This window comes from Neodiprion pinetum, chromosome 3 (genome assembly GCF_021155775.2).
Source record: "Neodiprion pinetum isolate iyNeoPine1 chromosome 3, iyNeoPine1.2, whole genome shotgun sequence".
NCBI lineage: Eukaryota > Metazoa > Arthropoda > Insecta > Hymenoptera > Diprionidae > Neodiprion > Neodiprion pinetum.
The window spans coordinates 37,192,034-37,218,209 of record NC_060234.1 but is presented as its reverse complement, the minus strand read 5'-3'; the positions used below and the strand labels follow the sequence as shown (position 1 = coordinate 37,218,209).

The 26,176-nt window shown below is 35.5% G+C and overlaps 5 protein-coding genes and 1 long non-coding RNA gene across 9 annotated transcripts in view; 4 read left to right on the top strand and 2 right to left on the bottom strand.

The window, feature by feature from the left end:
- Positions 1-41: 41 nt before the first annotated feature.
- LOC124214491 (NFX1-type zinc finger-containing protein 1-like) lies at positions 42-10,587 on the top strand. 2 transcript variants are annotated; one of them, XM_046616797.2, is made up of 16 exons: positions 42-452; positions 550-1,038; positions 1,214-3,353; positions 3,721-4,006; positions 4,141-4,640; positions 4,866-5,183; positions 5,302-5,601; positions 5,801-5,956; positions 6,049-6,306; positions 6,516-6,744; positions 6,853-7,018; positions 8,495-8,606; positions 8,774-8,988; positions 9,135-9,412; positions 9,568-9,851; positions 9,988-10,587. In XM_046616797.2, the coding sequence occupies exons 1-16, from the start codon at positions 376-378 to the stop codon at positions 10,303-10,305; spliced, it is 6,126 nt and encodes a 2,041-aa protein (XP_046472753.1). In that variant the 5' UTR covers positions 42-375; the 3' UTR covers positions 10,306-10,587. The 2 variants fall into 2 exon arrangements, with proteins under 2 accessions (XP_046472753.1, XP_046472752.1); XM_046616796.2 differs by having other exon boundaries at positions 43-452; positions 1,211-3,353.
- On the bottom strand, positions 10,521-18,857 carry Alg7 (Alg7 dolichyl-phosphate N-acetylglucosaminephosphotransferase). Its single transcript, XM_046616813.2, has 7 exons — positions 18,454-18,857; positions 18,233-18,347; positions 17,168-17,613; positions 12,347-12,535; positions 12,061-12,131; positions 11,743-11,906; positions 10,521-11,624 (listed from the first exon to the last, which is right to left on the bottom strand). Exons 1-7 carry the CDS (start codon positions 18,621-18,623, stop codon positions 11,559-11,561), a joined length of 1,221 nt encoding a protein of 406 aa, XP_046472769.1. The 5' UTR covers positions 18,624-18,857; the 3' UTR covers positions 10,521-11,558.
- Mgat3 (beta-1,4-mannosyl-glycoprotein 4-beta-N-acetylglucosaminyltransferase) lies at positions 13,043-18,533 on the top strand. The gene is made up of 4 exons (XM_046616812.2): positions 13,043-13,055; positions 13,352-13,649; positions 14,706-14,994; positions 15,152-18,533. The coding sequence occupies exons 3-4, from the start codon at positions 14,836-14,838 to the stop codon at positions 16,286-16,288; spliced, it is 1,296 nt and encodes a 431-aa protein (XP_046472768.1). The 5' UTR covers positions 13,043-13,055; positions 13,352-13,649; positions 14,706-14,835; the 3' UTR covers positions 16,289-18,533.
- Positions 18,781-23,407, top strand: LOC124214496 (E3 ubiquitin-protein ligase RNF14). Its single transcript, XM_046616807.2, has 5 exons — positions 18,781-19,099; positions 19,296-20,231; positions 20,415-20,643; positions 20,727-20,899; positions 21,142-23,407. Exons 1-5 carry the CDS (start codon positions 19,097-19,099, stop codon positions 21,403-21,405), a joined length of 1,605 nt encoding a protein of 534 aa, XP_046472763.1. The 5' UTR covers positions 18,781-19,096; the 3' UTR covers positions 21,406-23,407.
- LOC124214507 (uncharacterized) lies at positions 21,204-24,090 on the bottom strand. Its single transcript, XR_006882133.2, has 2 exons — positions 23,708-24,090; positions 21,204-23,583 (listed from the first exon to the last, which is right to left on the bottom strand). It is a non-coding gene; the product is annotated as an uncharacterized lncRNA (long non-coding RNA).
- LOC124214495 (protein arginine N-methyltransferase 9) overlaps positions 23,540-26,176 on the top strand; it is a 3,766-nt gene continuing 1,129 nt past the window's right edge. Inside the window, exons 1-6 of one of the 3 annotated variants that reach the window (XM_069134537.1) lie at positions 23,540-23,619; positions 23,802-23,921; positions 24,092-24,265; positions 24,387-24,513; positions 24,588-24,989; positions 25,107-26,108. In XM_069134537.1, coding sequence (XP_068990638.1) covers positions 24,103-24,265; positions 24,387-24,513; positions 24,588-24,989; positions 25,107-26,108 — 1,694 coding nt within the window. In that variant the 5' untranslated portion in view covers positions 23,540-23,619; positions 23,802-23,921; positions 24,092-24,102. The other 2 variants (XM_069134538.1, XM_046616806.2) reach the window with 2 other exon arrangements.

Sequence of the window (26,176 nt, the reverse complement as noted above, 5' to 3'; positions counted from 1 at the left end):
CCCAACTAAACATGAACGCCAACATGACATAATTGTGAGTTGCTGTAATTGGCTGCAATCAACGATCAGTTGTATGTTTGATGCTGACACATCATTTCCGGCATTTGGTGGTAGAAATGGGAACTCCCCAATTTCCTCGGATAAGAAATCATCGAAAGTGATAATTTTTGTGACAGTTGAAACGGCTCACGCACCATCGCAATACGGTCAAAATTCTGTCGTGAGCAGTTTTACCAAATAGTAACGTTGTTGAATTTTAAGTACTGGTTATACACAATAGTTTTGGAATGTTACAAGTGTCATTTCTTTCAACCTGTGTATTTTCCTAATGACAAATTTATCTCACACTATGACTGGCATAACCAAATTTTATCTATGCAGACATACATTGATATGCACACGTTATCTGACAATAGCAAAATTAATGACATTGATCTTGACATTTTCCAATTGTAAGTTCCTGGTATTCGAAATGTACTCATTATACCTTTCACGCTGCTTATTTACAGGTTTAGTACATTTTTAGTATTCTGTATTTATTTCATGTAGACCGAGCAGTAACGCTGCAATTTCAAGATCTTTAATACCCGATATCAACATGGAGAATAGGCACCCACAAAGAGGTCAGTCTACAGGGCCGAGAAGGCCATTTAGGGGTCATGGGCAACGTGGTCAGCATAGGTCACGTAGTCAACAAGGTCAGCATAGGGAACATGGTCAACAAGGTCAGCATAGGGAACATGGTCAACAAAGTCAGCATGAGGAACATGGTCAACGTGGGGAACGTGGTAAATATCGACGTGGTCGACAAGGTCAGCATGGACAACGTGGTCAACATATACAAAGTAATCAGCGAGGACAGCACTCCGCCCAAGCGAGCCGAAATGTGCAAGAATCTTGTGAACCATCTGAATATTATGACTGGTTTGACTTGCGACTAAAAGTTGCTGAACCTGATGAGAACTCACAACAAAGTGATTCACGATCGTCTTCACCTTCTGTATCACAATTCTCAGGACCAAAATTCCATAGACAAAGGTAAGATCAGTATAATGAAATATGCCAAATTATAAATGTTACTTTTCCAAAAATATGACAAATGTATTGCGAATGAGTCTTTAAACCAATTGCCATTATTTTCTCATGCCATATCTAGTGTCACATAATATTACTTCTATTTTGGGAGTGATCAAAGTAATGTTTATTACAGCAGGAATTCTAGTGGAAGCGCACAGTATTCTCATCAAGAAAAATGTTCAAAGTACCTTCATTTTCTTCAATTAAAAAGACTAAGTAAAATGGATGAGAATGAAGTAGCAGCAGAACTGTCACACAACCCTGATTTCAAGCTCTTACTGAACAGCGATTTGAACAAAGATTTCATTGTTGTTACACTTTGTATTTTGGCAAAGCTTGGACAAGCAAATTTCACAAGAATTGTGATAAATATCCTCAGCGATGTATGCCAGTCGAAATTCCTCGCCAACTTAGAACACTATTTGGTATCCCTACCTTCTGAAACTCAAAGCAAGACAAAAGATAATAGATTTTACTGGGAAAACATTGACGGATTCTGGAATACCTTGTATGCTTTTTATAAAGCAGTCATCAATTTTGTTCCTGTAGACTCTCATGGTACATTAATACCAGTCATGAAGCTAACTATGCGATATGTTATAGAGTCTATAAAAACCAAAGCTGATCATAAAATTGATAAAGAGATAGAATATGGTATTCAGAAATTACATCAGCAACTGAAAAAGAAAAGAGAAAAGGGTAGTGAAACATTCATGGACTTCAGAACTTTGAATATCGTACCAACGGTAGAAGATCTCAATGATCATCATCCATACATCAGACCTTGCAAAACTCATGGTGCCTATGATTCAGTGGACCATTACCTGGATGTCCAGTTTCGACTGGTCCGCGAAGACTTTTTATGTCCATTGAGAGAGGGTATTCGAGAGTATAAAGAAGCGTTAGCAGCAAATAGAAAAATCCTAAAGCCAAAGTCAGACATTAGGGTTTTCCAAAATGTAAAGTTGATAGGTTCAACTATAGTACGAAATCAAGTTGGCATAACTATTTCTTTTGGAGTTATGCCAAAAATAAACTGGAATCGTTCGAAGTTGTTCATGTACGGATCACTCCTATGTTTTACTAATGATAACTTCAAGAGCATTTTCTTCGCAACTGTCGCCGAGCGAGATCCAAAACTCTTAGGAAGAGGCGAACTAGTCATTGAGCTTTGTACAGGATCAGAAATGATGCGAAACATGTACAACTGCTCATTTGTTATGGTAGAGTCAAAAGTATATTTTTTGCCCTACTACCATACTCTTCGCAGCTTACGCTTTATGACTGAAGAGAATTTCCCAATGAAGCGCTATATCGTAGATGCGGAATCATCTCCTTCTCCACCGAAATATCTCGATCAAAGCACAGTCTATGTGTGTAAAGGATTCAGAATTCCTGTGATGGATACTAAACGATGGCCAAGTGCTAAATACTTTCAGTTTGATCAATCCCAGTATGAAGCCTTTAAATGTGCGCTTCTACAAGAATTATCAGTATTACATGGGCCACCAGGTACTGGTAAGACATTTATGGCATTGCAAATAGCTAGCACATTGTTAGCCAATTCTTCAAGTTGGTACAAGTCATCGCAGCCCACACCCATGATTGTTGTTTGCTTGACAAATCATGCCCTTGATCAGTTTCTGGAAGGTATTATGTTGCATACAGAATCATTAGTTCGCATTGGCGAACAATCCAAAAACCCAAATTTGACCAAATACAAATTGAAAAATGTACGTGATAATTACTTTAACAAAGAGAAAAAGAAAAACTCTTTATGGCGGCATATGTATCACAACCGCAATCTATTAAACGTAATATTGAATGAGCTCAGTATGCTCTACTCAGTGCTAAGGGCTTTGACAAGTGATACTGTTATAGTCTCGCCACATATACTTCGGCAATATGCTAATGATGATAGATTGCATGGCATAAATGCTGACGATTTAATTACTCAACTATTTGGTGCAAATTCTATACCTTTAATTCAGGAAATAAATACCTACAAATACAATTCGGGTGAGTCTTCAGCAAAATCTGAATATGACTCCGAGGATGAGAACATAGATATAGATGATGATTTTGATGTAGCAAGTGTAGTACTTGCGGATAAATCGCAAATTACTTGTTTCGATATCAGTGATCTGGATGCTGCTATTCACAGACTTGAAACAAAAATAATTCAGTGTAGCACCAATAAAACCGAAGAGGTACATCTTAAAGAGGATTTCAATAAAGTACTTGAGCAATTCAAAACACTACAGACAACTGCACAGGTAAGAATGAGTTGTGAATACATTATTCTTTATATTACTTGGGAATAAAAGAATCGAATTATAAATCGATGAAGTTGCCATAGGTTTAGAAAACTGCGAAACCATCTAAGAATATTCTAGTATATTTGGAATTTACTGTCAAAAATATGTGACAAAAAAATATTAGCCCTTTGACTCTCAATTTCTCTGACGATCGCCATTTAGAATAATCTCAAACTTACTATAATCAAAATATATAGTTCTGTCTAGTCATCATGAAGTTCTTACTGAATATTTTGTGAAAGTATCAATTTCCATTTCGTATATCAACCAAGTAGCAACCAATGATAGTTTTTATATTTTGTTATTGGAAATCTCTCTATTCAAGGGAATTCTGAGTCAACATCCCCTAAGTGAAAATCAGTCTACATCACAGAACTACCTAAAATACGAAACATGGGAAATCTATAGTAGTTGGTTGTTAAGCTGCCATGAAGTGGTGCAAAAACGTGTTGTGCAGCTAGAAACGGAGTATGATGAAATATCAGCTAAACTGGATGATTTCAAACAAATGACTGATTTAGAAGTGATGCGTAATGCTTTGGTCATAGGATTGACCACTACAGGTGCAGCTAGGTTGCACGAAACCTTGCGTGCCCTGAAGGCTCCAATAGGTAGATGGTTTTTTGCTTAGTTGGATATCTTCTTACACTTGAGACATGTATGCAACCAAATTATTTTGATTTACTTTTCACGTTCCATAATGGATGCGTGAAATACTGGCTCTGAGTTTGTTTTTTAATTTCAGTACTGGTAGAGGAAGCAGCAGAAATTCTTGAAGCTCATGTAATATGTTCTCTGACAGAACACTGTCAACAAGTTATTCTTATAGGCGATCATAAACAATTACGACCAAAACCGGCTACTTATGAGTTGGAGGTGAATTATAACCTGAACATTTCTCTCTTTGAGAGAATAGTGAAGATGAGAAATAAAAGTGCACAGTTAGTTGTTCAGCATCGTATGCGGCCACAAATTGCTGAGCTGATATCCCCGGCGATATATGAAACACTAGTGAATCATGTATCCGTGTTCACTTATCCTGCAGTAAAAGGTTTGGAGAAAAATTTATTCTTTTTGCATCATCAAAATCATGAATTGGGAACTTCAGAAAGCGAGTCAATGTCCAACCCTTTCGAAATCAAATTTTTATTGGCTTTTGCACAATATTTGCTGCAACAAGGATATACTTCGGATGAAATCACTATACTGTGTACATACAGTGGTCAGTTATTGAAATTCAAAGAGGTAAGGATACATTATAAATTAATTATACGTATAACAGTTAACAATTTTTGTGAGTTTCTCAGACAGAATCAGCAAAATCTGTTATGTATCTCAAGTACTTCGATTCCAACTATTTTGCTCCCGTATTAATATTTTCATACTTTGTCCAGTGGTATATTACAACGTATAGGTATTAACATGGTTAGCGCTTGAAAGCTGATTGCTTAGGTTGTGTACGAATTTCAGGCTAAAAGAAGTATGCCAATGTTGTGTAATGTACGCGTAACAACAGTCGACAACTACCAGGGAGAGGAAAACAAAATAATACTACTATCGTTGGTTCGGAATAACCATAATGGTAACATTGGATTTTTACGTACTGAGAATAGAGTTTGTGTAGCACTATCACGTGCTCGCGAAGGACTCTATATTATGGGAAATATGGACAACTTAATAGTAAACAATGAAATTTGGCCCAAGATAAAAAAAACCCTTGAAAACAACGATGCTATCGGGAGTTCGCTTGTTTTGCAGTGCCAAAATCATCCAGATCAATTAACAGAGGTATAAATTCACAACTCATTTTAATGTCTGCTCAATATCTTGGTAAGATCGTAAAATTCTGAAGTTTAGTCCACCTTCATGAATCTGAATTTCTACCAGATTATGCATATTATTTCAGATAAGAAAAGCAAACGATTTCAAAATCTCTCCTACTGGTGGATGCTCACGTCAATGTGATACTGTATTGCCTTGCGGTCATACCTGTATAAATCTTTGTCATATTTCGGACAGAGATCATGAGAATTACGTTTGCAAAGAACCATGTTTGAAACGCTGCCCCAATGGCCATCGTTGTGATTCAGGGTGCAATGTAGCCTGTCCACCTTGTAAATTTTCAATCACGACAAATATCAAGTGCGGTCATATCGCAACTTTTCCTTGCTGTACAGATTTAGAAGAATATAAATGTCAATTCAAGGTGAAGTTTTAATTAAATAGCTTATATTTTTTGCAGAAGTTTTTTTCAACTTAATTTATTCCCGCCTGATAATTATTATACTCTGTTTTTTTTTTTGTCATTTTTTGTTTTGCACCGTTTTTGAATGTTTATAAATTGGAAATTGTACAACAAGTATTCAATTACTATTTATTCGAATTAATAAGACCTTTCTTTATAGGAATTAACTCCCTTAAGCTGTGGTCACACTGTAAGAAAGCCTTGTCATTTACCTTTTGCGACATTTCAGTGTACTCATATTTGTGCGAAATTGTTATCTTGTGGTCACACTTGCAAAAGAAAATGTCACATCAAAGAAGATCCTGATCATCTACAAGTATGTTCAAACTTTTCAAAATATTCGCCATTGCCTCAAATTTTGTATACACTATAACTCTATCCCTATTGTTCTTTGCTATGAATTTTCAGTATGTATGTTTTGAAGAATGTAAAAAAATAGCACTTGAATGTGCACTTGACCATCGATGCTATAAACGATGCCATGAATCATGTGGAGTTTGTATAGTAGATGTGATAAAGGAACGTTCCTGTGGCCATAAATATAAAGTGCAATGCTCAAATGATGTGGAAAAAAAAAAGTGTAGTCGACGATGCAAACGCGAGCTACCATGTGGTCATACGTGCAAAGAGAAGTGTTTCATGCCATGCGGAAATTGTAAAGAAATGGTTAGTATATAACACTCGGATATTTCGCTAAAACAATGAAAAAAGCTGGCCCTTCAATTTCCAAAAAGTAATTCTTAATTATTAAAAAGTTTTGCGAACAATGTGATTGCTGTTGACACAGTTTTTTTTCTGTATTAACTATTTTCACCAAAATATGAATTTGATGTTGATCTGATATTCTTTTCTACAATATTTTGTCGACGTTTCAGACAGTCAAGATTGTACCTGACTGTGGCCATGAAATAAAAATTCCTTGTTCTGAGAATCCAACAGTTGCTGCTTGTACGGGTCAATGCCCACGGAAGCTTGAATGTGGACATCCCTGCAAAGCCCAATGCAAGGAACCATGTACTAAACGATGCGAATATCCACGACCCTTGCCAAAACTGGGATTATGTCAACATATATATTCTGTGCCATGTTACAAAATAGAAGCTGGTGAGTAGACATAGTTCACGAAATTTTCTCAACGAATCCAACTTCGTTGATCATGTCAATGATAAAACAATTACAAAAATAATATGGATAGTTTTTGTTATCTCGTAGGTTTACCAGAATATGCAGATAAACTTTTGCAGCATTGTCCACAACCTTGCGCTACTGCGTTACCTTGTGGTCACGTTTGTAACGGTAGTTGTGGTTCCTGTAAACAAGGACGAATCCATATTGCATGCCATCAACCTTGCAACAAGATTCTCATCTGTGGTCATAAGTATGATATGTTCAAAGTGTCTAGAATTCAAGTTCTTGACTATTCAAATCTATTTTACATTTTTTTAGTGCATTTAAGGGGGGGGTAAGGTTAATTCGGTGAAAAAAAAGCATGTTTTTAAGATTTTTTTTTGACAATACAGATGGTGTTAGTTTATTCAGGCAATCCATACATGATAATGTAACATTTGAACAATATTTCCCTAAATTTTCATTGCAAAATATCAAAAATTGAGCGACTGACGATGAATCTCCGGAGGCGCCTCGAGAAAAAGTTGTTTTGCGGTGCCCATCATAACTCGCAACCAAATCATGTGAAACGAAAAAATCAAAATGCATTTGTTAAAGGAGATGTTTGTCGAGGTATTCACGGGAGGATTTTTTTTTTTTTCGATTTTTCGATTTTTCGTAGCACTTGGAAGCCAAAAACCAGATTTTCGCTAAAAAAAACGTCTAATTTGTTGTTGTAAAATTGATAATTATTGAAAAAAAAAAAAAAGCTCCCGACAATACCTGGTGAATAATGTGAAAAACACTGTGCAAAATTTCAAAACGATTGGTCCAGTAGATTTTTAGTTATGGTGGGCACGGACTCCAAAAATGACAAGTCTCAGAAAAACGCTTTAGAGTTTTGCGTACTGAAAAATTCAACATAAAATTCGATAATTTTTTTATACTCCCACAGAGTCGTCGATGCCAGGTCCGTAGAGCAAAAGGCTTCCATCAAGATGGTCTAGAGCATCTTTTTGCATTTGTCTACGCAAAACTCTTTCTTCTTTACTGTCATGCGCTGCTTGCTCCTCTGCTCTACTAATTCGCAACTCGTCAGCTTGTCGTGCCCATTCGTGAGAACTTGGCCCTGTCGGGATGTGCATCTCTTGCATAAAGGCCAGCAAGGCAAAAGAACCTTCATTGAAAGTACATGCAGCTACATGAGCTGCAATTTCAACGATTGTAGCGGTGCCACTGACAGACTTTGGCTAATTTTTCGGGGCATTTTTCGATGTACGAACACGAACGATAACAAAGTAACACTTTCGATGTACGAATTGAAGGAAAACAGAGTCAAAATTTTAGCGTCACTTGTTACTGCTCAGCACGGCGTACAGTGTTTAACTGATGCATATACCATGCCTCGAATATTCTTGACTCTACCTGAACAGACCCGTTTGGTTTTAATTGGGCCGGGTGAGCGCGTCGCGTAACTGTCGGTTAGGTATAAAACCTCATCCCGGAGCAACGGACGCTTACTCATAACTTCCTCAATTTTGCTTCAATCGACTTGAAATTTTAACACAATATTCTTGACATATTGTGCAATCAATTAGAAAAATAAAAAAAAATTGAAAAAAAAAAAAATTTAATACCTTACCCCCCCCTTAACATAGGTATATTACGTATGACAAATCTAGTGGTACCAAAGCCACAGTTTCCGATAGTTTTCCTTTCCCAATTACAAGGAATGTCATTGTTACAGATGCACGGCTCTTTGCAAGGATCAATGTCGGCCGTGTAATAAAATATGTTCTCTGAAATGTCAACATACTGAATGTAAACTCAAGTGCCGGGTACCTTGTACGCCATGTCAGGTAAGCCAAGTATGAATTATTAACAATTTCACTTCATATTGCTGATAAAAACAAAAGAAATTATAAAGAATATAATCGACTTGATACAAGACACGAGATTAATTCACATTAATAAATATAACATTTATAATTTAGAATATTGGTAATTCATTACTTTTTTTTCTTAGGAACCCTGTTCATGGCGTTGTGAACATCTTCAATGTGAGAAACTGTGCTTTGAAATATGTGATCGAGAGGCATGTAATGAACCATGCCGAAAACTTACTAAATGTGGGCATCCCTGCATCGGATTTTGCGGTGAACCATGCCCACCGCTCTGCCGTGTTTGCGATGAGAAGGATCTACCTACTTTAGTCTCTAATAAAAGTAAATCTGATGCACGGTAAGTCCACTTCGAGCGAGCAAAAAAAATATTGCATTATATAGAAGTGAATAATCGTGCATACAAGGCTTGCAAGAGTTTGAAGTTTTTTTTTTATGTTATCAAACTATTCCAAGCTGATTAATATTTTCATTGAATTTCTACAGGTTTGTGTATTTGCCAGACTGTGGTCACTGTATCGAAAGTGACTATCTTGACTGGGAATGGCACCACAGCTTTAAAATTGGTATTAAAGCATGTCCAGTATGCAAAAGTCGTATTACACATTGTGTACGATACACAAACCAGCTTAAGAAGGAATGTAAAAATATAGAATTTGTAGTGGGTCAGGTCTCCTTCAGACTAAAAAAGTTACGAGATGATCAACAGAGACTTGTCAATGACATTAATGAAATCTCACAAGTATATACAAAGCAATTTCAAGGTATTTCGAACTACATTTGACCAAATACTTGAGTAATTGAACTGATGAAAGATCTTTCAACAACTGTATGTTTGCAATAAATATTTCTGTCTGTATTCTAAGATCGAAATAATGTTTATATGATTTGCTTATGTATACTTTCACTGAACTTTCAGATTTTCATGCCCACAAAAAATTGTTCGAAAACTTGAAAACAATTGGGAATGGACAAAAACATCTAAGTATCTCATGTTTGAAGGATATCAGGATGAAACTAATAGTCACCGTAATGATTTTGCGAAAACTATATGAAATACCAAACATCGTTCGTGATACCAACAATTGGCCAGTGGTTCTTAATCAAATTATCATTCTGATCACATGCCTTCCGACTGATCACAATATGTCGTATCAAATGGTCAAGGATATCGAAAATGAGCTCATCAGATTACATTATATGGTAATAAAAAATATCGTCTACTGCTTTTGGATCATTTGGATACAATAGTATACCTATACCAAATCTGCTTTTATTTATCACGCAGATTTGTTTGTATTGTTATAATACATATATTGAAGAATCAATTGGTTCACAGGTTCAGCTCTGTAAACTTGAGAAATTCCATGAATTAAACAAGGACGAGACTGCATTGCAAACAGAAATAATTTACTTGGGACTGTTGAACCTCAGGAAATTTACAGATGTTAACAGCAATACAATCTACAAACAGCTAATGGGACTGAAAGACTCACTACAATCATCCTTAACAATTAACGAAGAGAAAAACATCATGATTAAGACAGTGGGACTAGATGACGAAGATTGGTATAAGTGCCCTATGGGGCATGTTTTTCTAGTCAGATGTGAAAAATGTCTGCATTCGATTCCATCCTCACCTGTAGAATCAGAATAGGATAGAACATCTCCAAATATGTTTAGAAAACAGTCAATGGTGTAATTACAGTAATGTTGGTCAAGTACAGTACATGACGTGTTCTCATAATATGTATCAGTTTTTTTTTAAGTTTCAAATGGAGTTCAGATCAATAAAGCAAAATAAGTTGAAAGATGTGCCACAATGCTAACCTTTCAGAAGATTTATATATTTTACCAGTTTTGCTGAGCGAACTTGTTGCAATGCAGCTTCAACACTTTGTCAGTCTCCATTTGTGAAGTAACATTGCGAATTTAGCTACCATGCTTGGGGAAAAAATATGTGATAGTAAATCATGAATTATAAGTTTTAACAGATATATGTATGTTGTACGTGTAGTAAGTATGTTACGTTTTTTATAAGAATGTGGTGAAAAAAATGTATATTCCTGCACGGTCATGTTTCAATGTATACTGATAGTATCGTTAAAAAAAAAAATAAAACTAATTAAATATTCAGCATTATGAATACCTGATACCAACACTTTCCTCAGAATGAGCACAGGAATTCCAAATATAATAACGTTTTCTCGTAAATATCTTAGGGCAAATTTTAACTCAATATCTGCTTTTTGAAGACAAATATACGTTATTTCATGAATAATGAACACACGAGAAACACGGTGTAACGCAGCATCGTATATATATATATATATATATATTTTACATCGCAGCTAATCACATATTCTTTCGTAGAAATGTACCAATTTGGTTCTAAAGTTTTTGAAGTCTTATAAAAAAGCTACATTACTATGGCGTAAGTAACGATTTAAAATTAATGTGGGAAAGAAATTTTTTCCCTGCAATATACTGCATATATTTACCTATACTAATTCCAGTGATAATTTTAAACAGATCTACTGACTTCATAGTGATCATTTTTAAACAAGCCATTCTTAACTGACTAATTTAAAGTGAACATTTTAACATCCAAATTTTTATTGGTATGTAAATAGTACATACTCAAGCTATTAGTTGCCTTACTTAATATACAGGTAATATTTATATACAATTATATTCCAGGCAATAAAAGATACGATTTTCGTCTTGATAATATAATATTTAATATATATATATATATATACAGAGTAGTAAAGCTTTTTGTGATCATTATGATCATTAAGTTTTGGTATAACAGAATGCAATATGCATAAATTTGATTAGTATCAAGACCCGTGGTGCTTATTCTTAAGATATCCAAATTCGAATTTCATTTCGTAAAATAACTCTCATCTAAATATCGTAAAACACTGACGCAAGTGGATACCTGATCATGAATGCCAATACACTGCTCATAATCTGCAAGGAAAAATTTTCAGTAATTGATAAATATACGTGAATTTTGGTCAATGACATCTGGCAAGCTGTGACTGCGAAACTTATTGTGAACTACATTATTATGTGACTTTTGAATTACCTGAATAAGTATGAGGATTATAGTTAAACTTGGCTCAGATGTTGGACCAATCATATACAGTATAAAATTGATCAACGTTAAATTGTTACATGTTACCAAACCAGTTTTGTCTTCCTTCCAACTTACTATCTTCAATGTGCGAAATACCCACAAGCAAAGCTTAGCTGTTGACAAATGTAGATTCAACATTAAACTACGAGAACCACTTAGGAAAAAATCGAAAACAATTAGGAAATCAGCCGGAAAGTTTATTTTTTTCGTGACACCTGATATAGGCATGAATTGATTAAAGTCATAAATAATCACATTCAAACTTACCAAGCACGTTGAGCTCTGATTTTTTAAAAACTGTAACACTGATATCCAGCTTGTCCGTTTCTTTGTTATATCTAAAAAAAAAAAATCCTATGTTCAATGTCATCTTTAAAATACCTTGATTTACCTGTAGTGTATAAAACATCGCGAACTTTACTATATAATTCAAAAATGTGCGAAAACCTCATCTTGCAATATGTATAATCAATTTATCATACTGATCATTCGCAACAATGAAAATATCTCAAATCCCAATAATTAACTGATTGGACTTTTGTTTTCTGCTCACCTAGGAAGTCTGTGTCTCGGACAAGGTACCAAATGAAATAGTTGCGGTATGCTGTACAAGAAGTTTATAATTTGCGGTATGAAGAATAGTAGAATAGTTTTACTGAAGTGACCCAATATGCCGACCACTGCAAAGGTCATTCCGGAAAGATAGCAAAACGTGTCTCCGACGAATACCTGCGACGGATACCTTTAAACAAATAATCATCACCACGGTATACATATATATTATTACGTTGTCGTATAAGAATATGAATTGACAAAAATTCCAGCGATTTTAACTATTTCGAAGAAAGTTGTTTTTCTGCAAAATGGGTAAATTTTGTATCACAGAAGAAGGCAGCCGGCCGGCAGTTGAACGACTGACATTCAAAAAGGAACACCAGCTGCTTCTTCTCCCATATACATCGGATAAGTCCGAGGCAGATGGTCTTCAGAGCCATTTGAAAATCTGTACAGGTAGCTACGATTGAAAGAGAAAAAGGAACCACAGACAGAAGCAATCGACCTCAAGATTCTAGCTGGCAGTAGTATGCCAAGAGCTATCCGACCATCAATGCGCGTCGTTAAAAACGTCGCAATAATTAGAGCCATTTTAAAATGTGCGGATATCGGTATTATTTTTTCGCGCTATAAATTTCTCAGTGCGACTTTAGTTGAACGCGTGTATGTTCTTAACACGCGTGAGTGTATGAAAAATGTAGCTTGTGGTAAATTCGACGCATGTTGAAAGTATTTACCGAATAAAAACGCTCCTTTTAGTTAATCAATTTTATAATTTTCGTGCATCGCGTCAATTAGAATTTGGAAATTCTTGCGAGATATTTAAAATGAACGAAGATACATCTCGCGCAACGCGAGGCAACGACCTAGCTTGACGATGATTGTAACATTCGCTTTATTCCGATGAGGCAACGAATCGACATATTTCTATGAACCCTGTTTACTGTTGCAAATAGGCGATTGAACTCTTGATAGAAATTGGTAATTGGTGTTTTCATTGCAGACGAATTATACGTGCAGAACTAGAGCGCGACGCACGCGCCTCGTTCAGCCTTGCGCATACCGCGTTTCACCGTGTTTCGGGTGTGGTTTGGATTTCGCATTCACATTCGCATTCGCTACGGAAGAAGGGACGAGCCGAGAAGACGTAGCGCCCGTAGGAATTTCACCCGGCCGTCGAATGGGCCGCGCACTCGGCTACGATCGCTTCTAAAAATATGCGAAATGCGGGGGACTGCTTATTCCGTTCCAGAAGTATCTTGACGTGCGGCTAGGAGGCCAAGGGAAGACCGCAATTTTCGGTGAGTGTTGTACAACAATTGAACTGTTGCTAGGCACTGCGACTGAACGTTGAATTCGCGCGTATACTGAGTGTCGAGTTATTCCGTGATTCGAAATTGCAGGCCTTTGAACCGATGCATGGACAATGACGTCATTTAGTCGCGGTCTTCTCGCGTTTGCGAGTTGCTTATTAGTCGTGACAAATCAGCAATCTATACCCGGTCACTTGTGAGACACGCCCGACGATTTGAAATCCCTCATCATGTCACCTTTGACATTCTATCGTGTGCTAAAATTCTCTGGAGTATTTCGAATTAGAACGGATTTGTAAAATACGCATTACAAGCGATTTGTTAATGTAAATAAAGCGATATAATTATAATAACGTTAGAATTTTTATATTCAACATATAAACGAATGAAAAGTAAATAAACGTGCACAAATGAACTGTTGAATTTGATTGTTTCAAATACGATTTAACTCGACATCAATAGTGATGAAATAAAAATAAAAAATAAAAAAACAGCATTTTCACGTTGCGTTATCTTATCTCGGTTGTCATCGTATTTCGTGAGTCAATCGCGAGACGGATCGGACCCGTCAGATCAGCCTGGGAATAACCGATGCGCTTCAAGCATCCCATGAATGTAAAACGGGATGCATCTCTAGGAGCTAACCCCTAACAATACATTTTCAGAATTTCTCATTGATACGAAAAATGAGATATTCAAATCATGCAACGGAATATTTGAATTCTAAAAAACTGAGCAGCACAGTTTAATTTTGCGTCATACCAAAATGATCCGATATGCTTTTTACAAATTTCGTACAACTTTGAGTATTGTTCTTTTCAAATATTTTGCATGACTAAATTACGTTTTACAAAAAACTCAATTTTTAAGCGAATGATTTATATATACAATACATATCTCCGAGATGAAAATATATCTAAGGTCGATATACGACGTCTTTTGATGTCTCTCCTTCATACCGTGATGGAAATTTTTCATAATACGCGACGTAACAATTTTTACACCTGACCTGATTTTAAGATTCATATTTGATCATTTTTTCAGATGAAGAAATGCACTTACGCATTCATTGCGTCAAGCCGTATCGGGATTGAGAGGTACCGTTTTCGAATTTTTAATCAAGGAGTGAAATGTGAAATTCGCAATTCAAAAGTTCAGGACTAAACGTGTGGATATGCAGGGACGTCTAGATGGGAAGCTGGCCCTGCTCTATACGTTGTTAGTTTTACAAATTCTTATCGTCGTAATTTACGTGGCCTCTACACCACCACCGGATATTATAGCGCCGACCACACAGACCTCAGTCAGTTTCGTGAAAATCGAAAAACCGAAGGTAAAGATCAATTATACATTTTTAAATCTACCAATTAAAAGTATATTATTTCAGTTTCCGGTTTTGGTAGAATGTCAATCCCAATCCCAAGTTGCAATTCCAAAAATAATCACCAAGATTTTAGTATCAAGGTATTGAATTAGATTTGTAATTGCAGCCAGTACAAAATGTACTACCGTTTGACCACTCAGCATCGCATCTTCAGACAATCAAGAGCAATATTTACCTAAAGGACAAACATACATTGCAATCATTCAAAAAATACAATCACACATGGTGTTGGCGAGATGGAGTAGATGTAACGAGAATGGCAAACAGCGAGGAGATCGAAAGAAAACGGTGCATCTGTAACCAGGGTTGGCATGGCACCGACTGTGGCCAGCCAGAAGTAGTGTGGCGAGCGATTATGGCTTCCAAGCAAAATATCAAATTAGAACAACGAAAAACGCTGCGACGAATTGTCTATGTGTTTTCGTTAAACGATTACAATTCAGCAATTGCTGAAGTAATAGTGGAGGAACTTTACAAGGTCGTAGATCTATTTGTAATTTGCGATTTCAGCAATGCAGAGGATAATTTTAAGCACAAGCTTGCGAAAGGTTTGCTGCAACAAGGGCAAGATAAGATTTTGTACATAAATATAGCTAGTAAGATACGTAAGCCATTAAGAGTGATATCTAAGTATATATGGGAAAAAGTATGTCAGGTTGTGCGGAACTTAAGAGACGATGATATTTACGTGACTACTGAATCTGAACAAATTTTAAATCCACGAGCACTAATGTTCCTGAAGGTATACGACGGGTGGCCGCAACCTATTGGCTTCCGATTGAGATGGTCTGTGTTCGGCTTTTTTTGGCAGCATCCGCTCAAGACTTCAATTGTAATTGGTGCATCAACAATTAGTTTACTGCGTGAAGCATATCATCAAAATTCGCTAGTGCTACCTAAAGACTTTGATGGTGACGTTAGCGAGAGAGAGTCTCTAGGTTTAGTTATAGGGGATCTTAATCATTATGGTGGATGGTACTGCTATCTCTGTCAAGATCCTGCCAATATCGTAACGTCTCTTCATCAAAAGACAAATGTAAAAGAGAAAAATGCAAAGCTAATTATTGACGTTCCTTACATTGAAGATTTAATAGAAACTGGGATATGGTTGGACAACAAGACTGCGCTTTTGAGGGCCTATAAATCCCGCGATCCTTATTTTGCTCCAGACATAGTGATGAATAACACGTGGAAATATGACTGGCTGGTAGAAAATTTTTATGCAAAGTTAGACTATTATTAACACCCAGGCCGTTACCACAACTGTGATATTATCTCATACTCGATACTCTCTACACACTAATTAGTGTACAAGAAATTTATACAATAAGTTAATACGTTGATTTAGATATTAATGTTAAATAGTTTGTATGTAAGATGTAAAAGAACATTGGAATCTATTTATATTATGATTTTTAAGTATCAATCTTTTCTACTCGTGTTATACACATCTCCTTGAAATAGTCTGAACAAAATAATTCTCGTTTCATGGAGGAATGGAATTGTTTTAAATTTACCATTTATAGTTAAGTTTCGATCCAAAGGGCATTATAGTAGCTGACCTATGAAAATGAGTACTTTTTTCGAAGAGTCCAAGTTTAGAATGGACAAACAATCAATTTATTGTCAATATGATTCAATAAGGCTGTCTTTATGAATAAAAAATACCACAGATAATACTGTACTTCCATTATTTGTTGTAGTTTTTCTACAGTATTTAGTTCGTCACAGCAAAGCAAACCGTTAGTCTGAGATTATTAACACCTTACTCTTCGAATGGGTAATGGGTATGAATACGATTCTAGCTTGAACTTTGCCGTACCATATCACATTATAAAACCTACTTTCACCAGATCAAGTTGCGAATAAGACAGATAAGATGTGTAAAACGAAAATACCGCTCATATTTATGGATCAGCTCACCTATATCTGAAACTTTCCAACGTATGTGATACACAATAAAAAGCAATTTTCTATTCAGAATTTCATTCGTCATTGCAACAACACAGTCGTTTCATTCGCTAAATTTTCTATTCAATCTCCTTCTTAATAAAACTCTTGAAAAGGAAAACTTTGTTCATTCAAAACAGTGAATATTTAATAATATGAGTATTATACTCACCAGTTGTGTTTGAAAAGTGCAAGTGACGTTGCCATGTACGGTAGCATGAAATACAATGAAAACTGATGCGCTTTCCACACGTTCCCAGATAATTCGACTAAATTGAAGATTGATATGCTGGCTGCTATTACCAAGCTCTGCCCAACTTCCAGTCCGTTGACACCAGCCAATATATTTATAGCATTTGTACAAAATACCGCTAGCATCCCCATGTAGACGTAGTAAAGCAGCCACAGATCAACTGACAAACCGAACCATGGTCGTAGCGGTTTTGGAACTATGATCAAAGTCGAATTGAAGTTCACGTAGTAAACCATCAACAGTGGCAATGATGCAATTGTGGGCAATAGTAACTTATGCCTCCACCGCAGGTCTAAGACATCATCGGCAAATCCCAACAATAACATGCAGCATATCGATAAAAGAGCCGCCAACATCTCGACAAACTGTAAGCAAATGAGTCGAGTTTTTTTTTAACAATGCTGAGAATGATCTATATATTTTTTGCCCCATTAGCTATGCTCGAATTCAAAGAAAATAATAAGTATTCAAGAAATAAAAATTAGCAGCATACTTGATATAGCAAGTGTCATAAATTGTGATACATCAGGAACTTTGCCTATTTATCGTAAGCCGAGGTTTTATTCATTTGAAAAATAGTACGCTTTCTATTCCCATCAAAGCTCTTATTTGTGCCTTCTATTTTCAACTGAAAATTATTAACGGCCAAAAAATACGGATTTATTCATGGGCAATTTATACAAATAAAGATGTTTCTAACCATTCAAATCCATACATCTTTCTTTGGGAAATAAAGAGCTATTAGCATGATCTACGAACACATAATTTCATTTAGCCTAATTGTACTTTATTCAGATAAAGTAATAACGACTTTTGTACACAAGAATAGAAAACATATGAGAGTAGAATAATCAATTAAATATGGTAAATTTTAGTGAAATGAACATAGGTTAAATCTACTTTCAAAATCTTTCCCCAGAGATGATGATGTGTAAGTTTCAAAAATGATTTCATATATTTTACCATTCAATCTATGATATTTACCTCATTATGAGGAAAGTCCGCATTCTTGAATATGTAGTCGGTAAATGGAACGGGAATGAATAAAAACATTGTGATAAGAAACACACATCCTGTCACGACACCCAATGCCTCTGGTCTGAAAAAGAACGGTTATACAGATACATACAGTTGTACATACATTATTATTTAACGAAAATGTGCAGAGATTAAAAACTACGTAAAAGAATAAGAATTTCGCTCACACTTTACCACCGTCCTTCTTGTTCATATCTATGCCATAGAGGTTACCTTTGATGAACATATCTCTAAACTTTGGTATCAATCGGACTGTCAAAAAATAAGAGACTACCGACATGAGCACATTTGCGTAAATGGGGTAATTCATTTTCGATAACACTTCACGGTCTTCCATTTCAGTAAAAGTAATAGAAATCACTTTTTAAACCCGGCTCAGCTATGTTGTCCAACACATGTATGTATGTACTTTGATCAAATGCCTGTTCCGTGAACGCATATTGCATAGTATATTTTTGTTTACTTTTTCTTCCGTCAGCTGACGACGACCAAACTGACGTCGGCAGGAAGTGGAAGTGTGACAATTTCACTGAATACTTTATAGGCTAAGAAATATACTTCGATTTTAATCGATAACTGCCATAATTGTATTTTGTACTTCCTGGTACGGAAAAACAGCTGTTTTCTTCATGTTCCGGCTGCACTGACCTTCACTGTTTCGGATTTTTGTCCAGCAGGAACATAGTCTTGTAGGAAACCGTGCGCAGGAATAAAATTTTTTCGTCATATATTTAAAAAATTTCAAACAAAAATCGAATAACCTTATTCTTCAGAAAAAATCTTGTTATTCAACCCTCACCTGCGAAGAAAATGGTAAATTTTATAAACTTTATCGCACTTTATTTACTAAACGTAACCTATAAAAATACATACAATATTATTTCAATACGAAAGAAAAATCTGTTCTCCGAAGTTTATGACATAAATGATATATAGTAACGAACAATTTACTTATGCGAAATAGGATTTGTTTTGATTTTTTAATTGATAAACAATATTTTATTTTCAGTCAACTGACAACGAGAAGCAAAAAGATGAAATTGTTGCCCTAGAAAGCATCTATAACAAAGAAGAATTTTCATATCACAAGGAGAACGAACAGTATGAATGTACCTTAAAAGCTTACGTAACTATTCCTCCGGAGTATTCCTTCACTTACAAAGACAGCAGATTTCCTGATGAGCCTGTACAAAGCGTACCGATAGCTCATTTACCCCCAATGTCGTTATTTATTACACTGCCATCTAATTATCCTTCAGAATCCCCGCCGAAATTTACCCTTGTCTCATCATGGTTAAGTCAATACGCTATTGCTAAATTGTGTAAGAAATTGGATAAGTTGTGGGAAGAAAACAAAGGGCTTGAAATCCTCTTTACATGGATGGCATTCTTGAAAGATGAAACGTTGGAATTTTTAAACATAGAAGCAAGCCTAGCAATCGACTATAGTTATACTTGTTATAAAATGGCCCTAGAGAAGACTCAGAATGCGGAAGATACGAACAAATTTAAAGATGGTGATGAAGAGATTAAGAAAGATTCGAAAAGCAAAGAAGTTAAGTGTAACCAAAGCCTGACAAAGCCAAGGGTTAGAAAAACAATCAACGAAAAACATCCTGCAAGAAGACGTGGGAGGAAACAGAAGACTAAAAAGTTCGCCGATGAACGAGCTGTTTCAGACCAGTCAATCAGTAGAAATCCAGTGCAAATGTTGATCGATTATGACTCAAAACGCAAGCAAACTGAATTCAAGAGAAACTTTTATACATGTAAAATTTGCTTCTTAGATAAATTGGGTGAACATTGTACACAATTTGTACCCTGCTTTCATGTCTTTTGTAAAGAATGTATTCTTACCTACTTGGAAATTAGGATTCAAGATGGAAATGTCAAGAATATTAGCTGTCCAGAAGAAAAATGCTCGTCCGAAGCAACTCCAGGGCAAGTAAGTTGGTAACATGTTCTAAATTGCTAGAATTACCACAATCATTGCAGCGATCACGTGAAAATTGTTTGGCAATGTTTGTCAAACATCAACTACCTCAAAATTGATCCTTCCGTCATTATCATCATATCGAATAATGTAACAATTTTAATTTTTATGCATTCATTTTTTTATCTCATACAGGTCAAGGATTTAGTCAGTCAAGAATTATTTGCGAAATACGACGCCACTCTGCTGAGCGTGACATTAGACACAATGACCGATATTGTTTATTGTCCACGCCCCCATTGTCAATATCCTGTTAGTCGCGAGCCAAATGATAGAATGGCAAACTGTCCTGCTTGTCAGTACGCTTTTTGTATTTATTGCAAAATGGTTTACCATGGAATCGAACCATGCAAATTCAAGTCAGGTAATTCGAAAGCTTAAGGCAAAAAAAAGTTGGAGTGAAATAAAGCACATGATTATTATTAATACAAGTAATATCATCCGCAGCTGAAAAACAAAAACTTGTGACAGAGTATCAAAACGCACCTGATGATAAGAAGATCCAACTCGAACAGCGTTATGGGAAGAAACAATTACAAGCACTGGTTGAGAACACCATGTCGGAAACTTGGATAAACACGTATAGCCGGAATTGTCCGCACTGCAATGCTGCAATTGAGGTATTCTTTGATTAACTAAATATGAATTTCAGCGTTGTAACAAATCTAGAACACTGAAGCAAATTGTAAACTTTCCGTGTTAACGAAAACGAATAGAGAATTTCAAAAAAGCATTTCTCTAAAAGCTCTAGATTTAGTTCAGGGATGAAAAATTTTTCCTTATGTTATTCACCTTATGCATATTATTTACATGTTATAGTTTATTCACGAAAAATAATAATGTGCTTTCAAATTTTGTTTAGAAATCCGATGGTTGCAACAAGATGGTATGCTGGAGGTGCAATACATATTTTTGTTGGCTGTGCGGAATGCGTTTGCGGGCAGATACACCTTATGTACATTTCCGCAATCCACAGTCCAAATGCTACAACATGCTTTTTCACGGTGTTATTCAAGAAGAAGATGATGACGAAGATGATATAGACTTACCTGCGTTGTATCTAGATGTTGACTCGAATGATGAAGACTCTGATGAAGATGCATTCATGGTTGGAGGCGATTGGTAACTGTGTAGGCCAAATTACTTTTACCGTGGAGATGATTTTGGGCTCATTATTTTTTTAAAAGCAAATTGAAAACCAGTATAGCAACCAAAAGCTTACACAATCAAAAATTTTGGCAAAATTTCGAAAGTGTAATTATGTGTATAATTACATCACACCGTACTTTTATGGCTTCTTTTATTTGCGGAAGATATAATGTAGCTATGCATGCATGTATAACTGTTTTGTTACATTGGTCTTGTTTTTTTTCACATTCATTGCTGGCCAATGCAAAATTGAGGATTTTAAGTACCAACTGAGGAACTGAGGATTATCATCAAAAGTTATATTTTGCGGGTTTCCTTTTTATGGTTGGACTTTTCGGTTTATGAATGTTGCAGAGCTCATCGATTCTTGGTAATTGGAGACTGAAATGATTCAAAAATTTGTTTTCGCAATTTTCGTCTTACAAGTTTCCTAGGCCACTGGGTTGTACGATTTGTTCAATTGTAGTTGTAACTTGCAGTTCTGAATTGTTGGGCTCCATCAGGGGTATAACAGGGCTATTTCGAACCGGTCAACCAAAATCATTTATATGGAAGCTAAAAAGTTGAAGTCTTTTGGCACCCTACGACATGATCATACCTTTGTCATCATTCTCAACTTTAATGAACCAATGGCGGCCATATGTTATAAATTCATCTGGTCTATTCATTCCAACAAATTGATCTAATTGATTCATAATTAAATTAGAAGACGGTTCATCTTCATTTTCATAGCTGTTCGGTGAGTCAGCTACATTAACTGGATTTGGGAAAACATTTTCAATACTTTGATCCAAAATGTGATGAAATGATGTGCAATATTTAAAATCATTCCGATTATAAATTAATTAGGACGTTAGCCCATTCACGAAACTTTGGGAGGTATCAGTACATTTTGTAAATTCCATATTATCTGTAACATGATCCAGTAACCAGCTAATGTGAAAGAATGTAACTGCTTACTAGATCATTCTATAATTGATCCATCAGTCAGACAGTCCTCTTCAAATCTTAGAAAATCACAGACTGCAAATAGTGATGAAACGATACGCGATACAGTGATCATAATATCAATGTACGTACCATGTATCGTTTGTTAGCTATTTTCAGTCTGCGCATCATATGCAACGTGCCTACATGATCGGTGCTTTGCGATTCATTTGGTTCACTGCTTGATAATTGATGCACGTCTCCATTTCCCCGTGAATTATGCAACTGCAGTGAATTAGATAAGTGGTAAATTTACAATAGCTTTGTAGTAACAAATTAAATACCACTGTGCGGTTAGAAAACATTACGAGTTTAACAAGCAATTCAGATTTCTACATGCTAGACATGAATAAAGTAAGAAACAAATGATATGTTGAACATTACTTATACTGCAAAAAATTAATCTATCCATGCATGGATGTACAACTGTTTAGTTAAATCATTCTTGTTTTTTTTTCTCCTATATTTATTGTAGGTCAATGCGAGATTGAGGATTTTTTATTTTTTCACAAACTATTAATTCTGTTAGATTAAATGTAAATAATGCTGTTTTGGATTCGAATTTTGTCGTTGTTGAACAGTTTGTAATTTATTAAATCTACGATGAAAATGTTAATATTTATATAAAAGTCATATTAATCTTACGAAATTGTAAGTAATTATCACATTGTTACGATTGTTGTATTGTTCCTTAGATACACGAAGTATTCAGAGAATACAGTGACCGTTTATCTATGCCTAATATTGCTTCTCAATGGATTCCAAAATTCAAAATTTGTAGCCAACTTATGTGTACATAAAATAATGTAGTTCATACATATTAATGATATTGATTGGTGCGATTGAAAATGTAAATTCTCCAAATTGCCTAATGCAGACTCAAATATTTGTATGAAAATTTACCCTAGTTGTACTCTTTTTCTAAATTTCAATTAAAATGTATACACACCCCTGGATTTATATGCTAATAAAATTTACGATCTAACATCTCAGTCACAAAACTTACTTGTAAAAAAAAAAAACCTCTAAAATCCTATCCATGAATTAGTGCCAATCGAATATTGGCTATTTCTAAAGTATCGAATGCTTTTTCTCTTGTCTCCTTAAGCCATTAACCAGAAGTGTGGTGAAATGTAATCCTTCTTCCATGACCAGAAGGATTGAGAAGCTAGGGAATTTGGACAGAGGATACATATCACAAATCGTACGTCGTGTGTAAACCAGTGCGATGTGGAGAAGATTATAGTCCCTAATTATTTATGTATCCTTGTATTTTTGTGTTATAAACTTACAATTGATTGCCGGAGACGGAAACATAACCTTGAATGTCAATGCCGCTTGACAGAACGAGATTGTAAACATAAATCTGTCCTTCATTCGCTGCAGGTCATATCAAGGGGTCACATAATGAAAATACCCAATCTGGTTTCGGCGTAAAAGTCGATCCACTCTACTGATTCACATATTTTCAAGAATTATTCCACCCCAATTACATCAATGAGAGAAGTATGATTCGATTGATTGTTAATTTTGGATGTTATAAATGTTTCTCTTTCACTCTTCAATTATAATCACTGATCACTTTGAATTTTTTTTCTGGTCTCGATTATGCACCCTGACAGTGAGCAGTTTTACAGTTGTAATGATTATCCAATATGGTGCAATATTTATTACAGCACACCCCAGGATGGATGTGGAAATAAGGGAAATTGTTGAAAAAGCACTGGAAAAGGCTCAGGAACAGGATGCATGTGGAAATGTTGGGAGAGCCTATGCTTATTACACAGTAGTTGCAGAATTATGTCCAGCGAAGAGATCAGAAGTGGAAAAATTGTTCACCGACGTTTTGTGTAAGTTATTTCAAGGTATACTCAATATTTTTCTTCCTCCTATCCAAATTGTATAGTTATTGATTTATTAAGACTCATTCCTTCAAATTTTGGTAATAATATTACTGATATTTCCTTGCAGGCGAGTGGGGAATGCAGTTAGAGTTGGGGAATAGAATTGAAGATGCTGTGACCTGTTACAAACATTCGCTAAATATTTATCCAAATAATACACGTATGCTGAATAATTTTGCTGCTCATCTTCTTAGGTAGTACACCACACATGGTTCTTGTATTATGTATGTTCTTAGCTTATTGATAATTGTTAATTTTGCCATTTTAGAAATAATAATCCAATAGAAGCCATTCAGTATTTAAAACTTGCGCTTCAAGTGGATTCAAATTTTCTACCCGCCGAAAGAAACCTTCAGAATGCTTTCAGTATGGCTGTAGACAGATGGCATTTTCCAATGTTGAATGACACGGCTAGAAATAGAGGATTCAGAAGAGCAATTCAAAAGCGCATAGCTCAAGGTTATGACGTTGTCTTGGACATAGGAACTGGCACTGGCCTGTTGAGCTTGTATGCGCACGAGGCAGGTGCAAAAGAAATATATGCCTGCGAATGTTCACCTGTTATGGGAAACGTTGCAAGAAATGTATTCAGTAGAAACAATGCCGGTGATATAAAATTGTTCCCCAAGTCTTCAGAGAATTTGTGCATCCCACAGGATATACCTAATAGGTCAATTTAAATTACCATTATTTATGTTCTACAGAATACTTTAAATGTTATTCTTTTACCTTACTGTCACATTTTTTAACGCATCATAAAATGTGGATATTACATGGTCTGTTTCAGGGTAAATTTGATAATCACAGAAACTTTTGATGCTGGTTTATTTGGGGAGTGTGTGATACCGACACTAATAGATGCACATGAAAATCTCTTTGTTGGAAACAATTTAGGGATGGTCATTCCCTTAGGAGCTACGCTTTATGTAGCTGCAGTCGAGTCTGAACATATTCGGTCTAGATCAACAATATTATTCAACAAGTCCGATCACCCAAGTTTTTTAAATTTTGATAACGTATCTGTCCTGGTTGACGACGAATTCTATGATACTGAGAATTTAGAAAATGTCAACGTTAATTATGTTACTGAACCGAAAGAAATAGTAAAGGTCAATTTCAACGATTTATCGGTACTAAGAACATTCAGTGGAGATGGTGAAAAAGGAATGGTCAATGTAAAATGTAGATACGATGGGATCATTGATGGTTTGGTAGCATGGTTCAAATTGAATATAGACGAAGACATAACACTTAATTCATCACAAGGGAAATCTTGCTGGCAGCAAGCTATTTTTCCAGCTATTCCTAGGATTTGCAAGCAACGTGATCACGTGGAAATTTCGGCTGAAATTTTGAACGGAAAACTCAACTGTTCGTACAAATTAGTTACAGATACGACACCAAAAATGGAACCCATTTTCCGTCTTCCAAAAGAAGTGATTACTTTCTTGAATGACTTCGATTATGTGATATCATTAGTGAGAATTGCAAAACATCAAAAAAATGAACCCATTAAATACGTCCTAGATACTTCACCATTTCCTGTTTACGGACTGACTTTATTGAAGGAAAATAGGAACTGTGAAAAGCTCTACTGTGAAGCAAATTCACTAGCATTGCAAACTGTTTTACACAAAGTAGCAACCGACAGTGGGATCACTTCACTAATTGAACCGATATCGAATTACAGTGAAATTAACAACAAAATTGATGCCATTCTAATTCATAACTTTGATGCCAAAGGAGAATTGAAGGATCGGGACCAGCAAAACTACCACGATTTCCTTGAGTAAGCTGATTCTAAATAATTACTGAATAACTGCACGGTAATTGCTAATTAATTAAGCGTGCTTTATT

What these genes read in the sequence shown, in the direction of transcription:
- LOC124214491 (XM_046616796.2), top strand. Translation starts at nt 376, where the DNA reads ATGCAGACATACATTGATATGCACACGTTATCTGACAATAGCAAAATT. An exon ending in TGCCCTGAAGGCTCCAATAG is followed by an intron (nt 4,007 to 4,140) that starts GTAGATGGTTTT and finishes TTTTAATTTCAG; the next exon opens with TACTGGTAGAGGAAGCAGCA. An exon ending in ATGTTACAAAATAGAAGCTG is followed by an intron (nt 6,745 to 6,852) that starts GTGAGTAGACAT and finishes GTTATCTCGTAG; the next exon opens with GTTTACCAGAATATGCAGAT.
- Mgat3 (XM_046616812.2), top strand. Translation starts at nt 14,836, where the DNA reads ATGCAGGGACGTCTAGATGGGAAGCTGGCCCTGCTCTATACGTTGTTA. An exon ending in TGAAAATCGAAAAACCGAAG is followed by an intron (nt 14,995 to 15,151) that starts GTAAAGATCAAT and finishes TTGTAATTGCAG; the next exon opens with CCAGTACAAAATGTACTACC.
- Alg7 (XM_046616813.2), bottom strand. Translation starts at nt 18,623, where the DNA reads ATGGAAGACCGTGAAGTGTTATCGAAAATGAATTACCCCATTTACGCA. An exon ending in AAGAAGGACGGTGGTAAAGT is followed by an intron (nt 18,348 to 18,453) that starts GTGAGCGAAATT and finishes GTTCTTTTTCAG; the next exon opens with ACCAGAGGCATTGGGTGTCG. An exon ending in TAATCCTCATACTTATTCAG is followed by an intron (nt 11,625 to 11,742) that starts GTAATTCAAAAG and finishes TTTTCCTTGCAG; the next exon opens with ATTATGAGCAGTGTATTGGC.
- LOC124214496 (XM_046616807.2), top strand. An exon ending in ACCATGCAAATTCAAGTCAG is followed by an intron (nt 20,644 to 20,726) that starts GTAATTCGAAAG and finishes TATCATCCGCAG; the next exon opens with CTGAAAAACAAAAACTTGTG. An exon ending in ACTGCAATGCTGCAATTGAG is followed by an intron (nt 20,900 to 21,141) that starts GTATTCTTTGAT and finishes AATTTTGTTTAG; the next exon opens with AAATCCGATGGTTGCAACAA.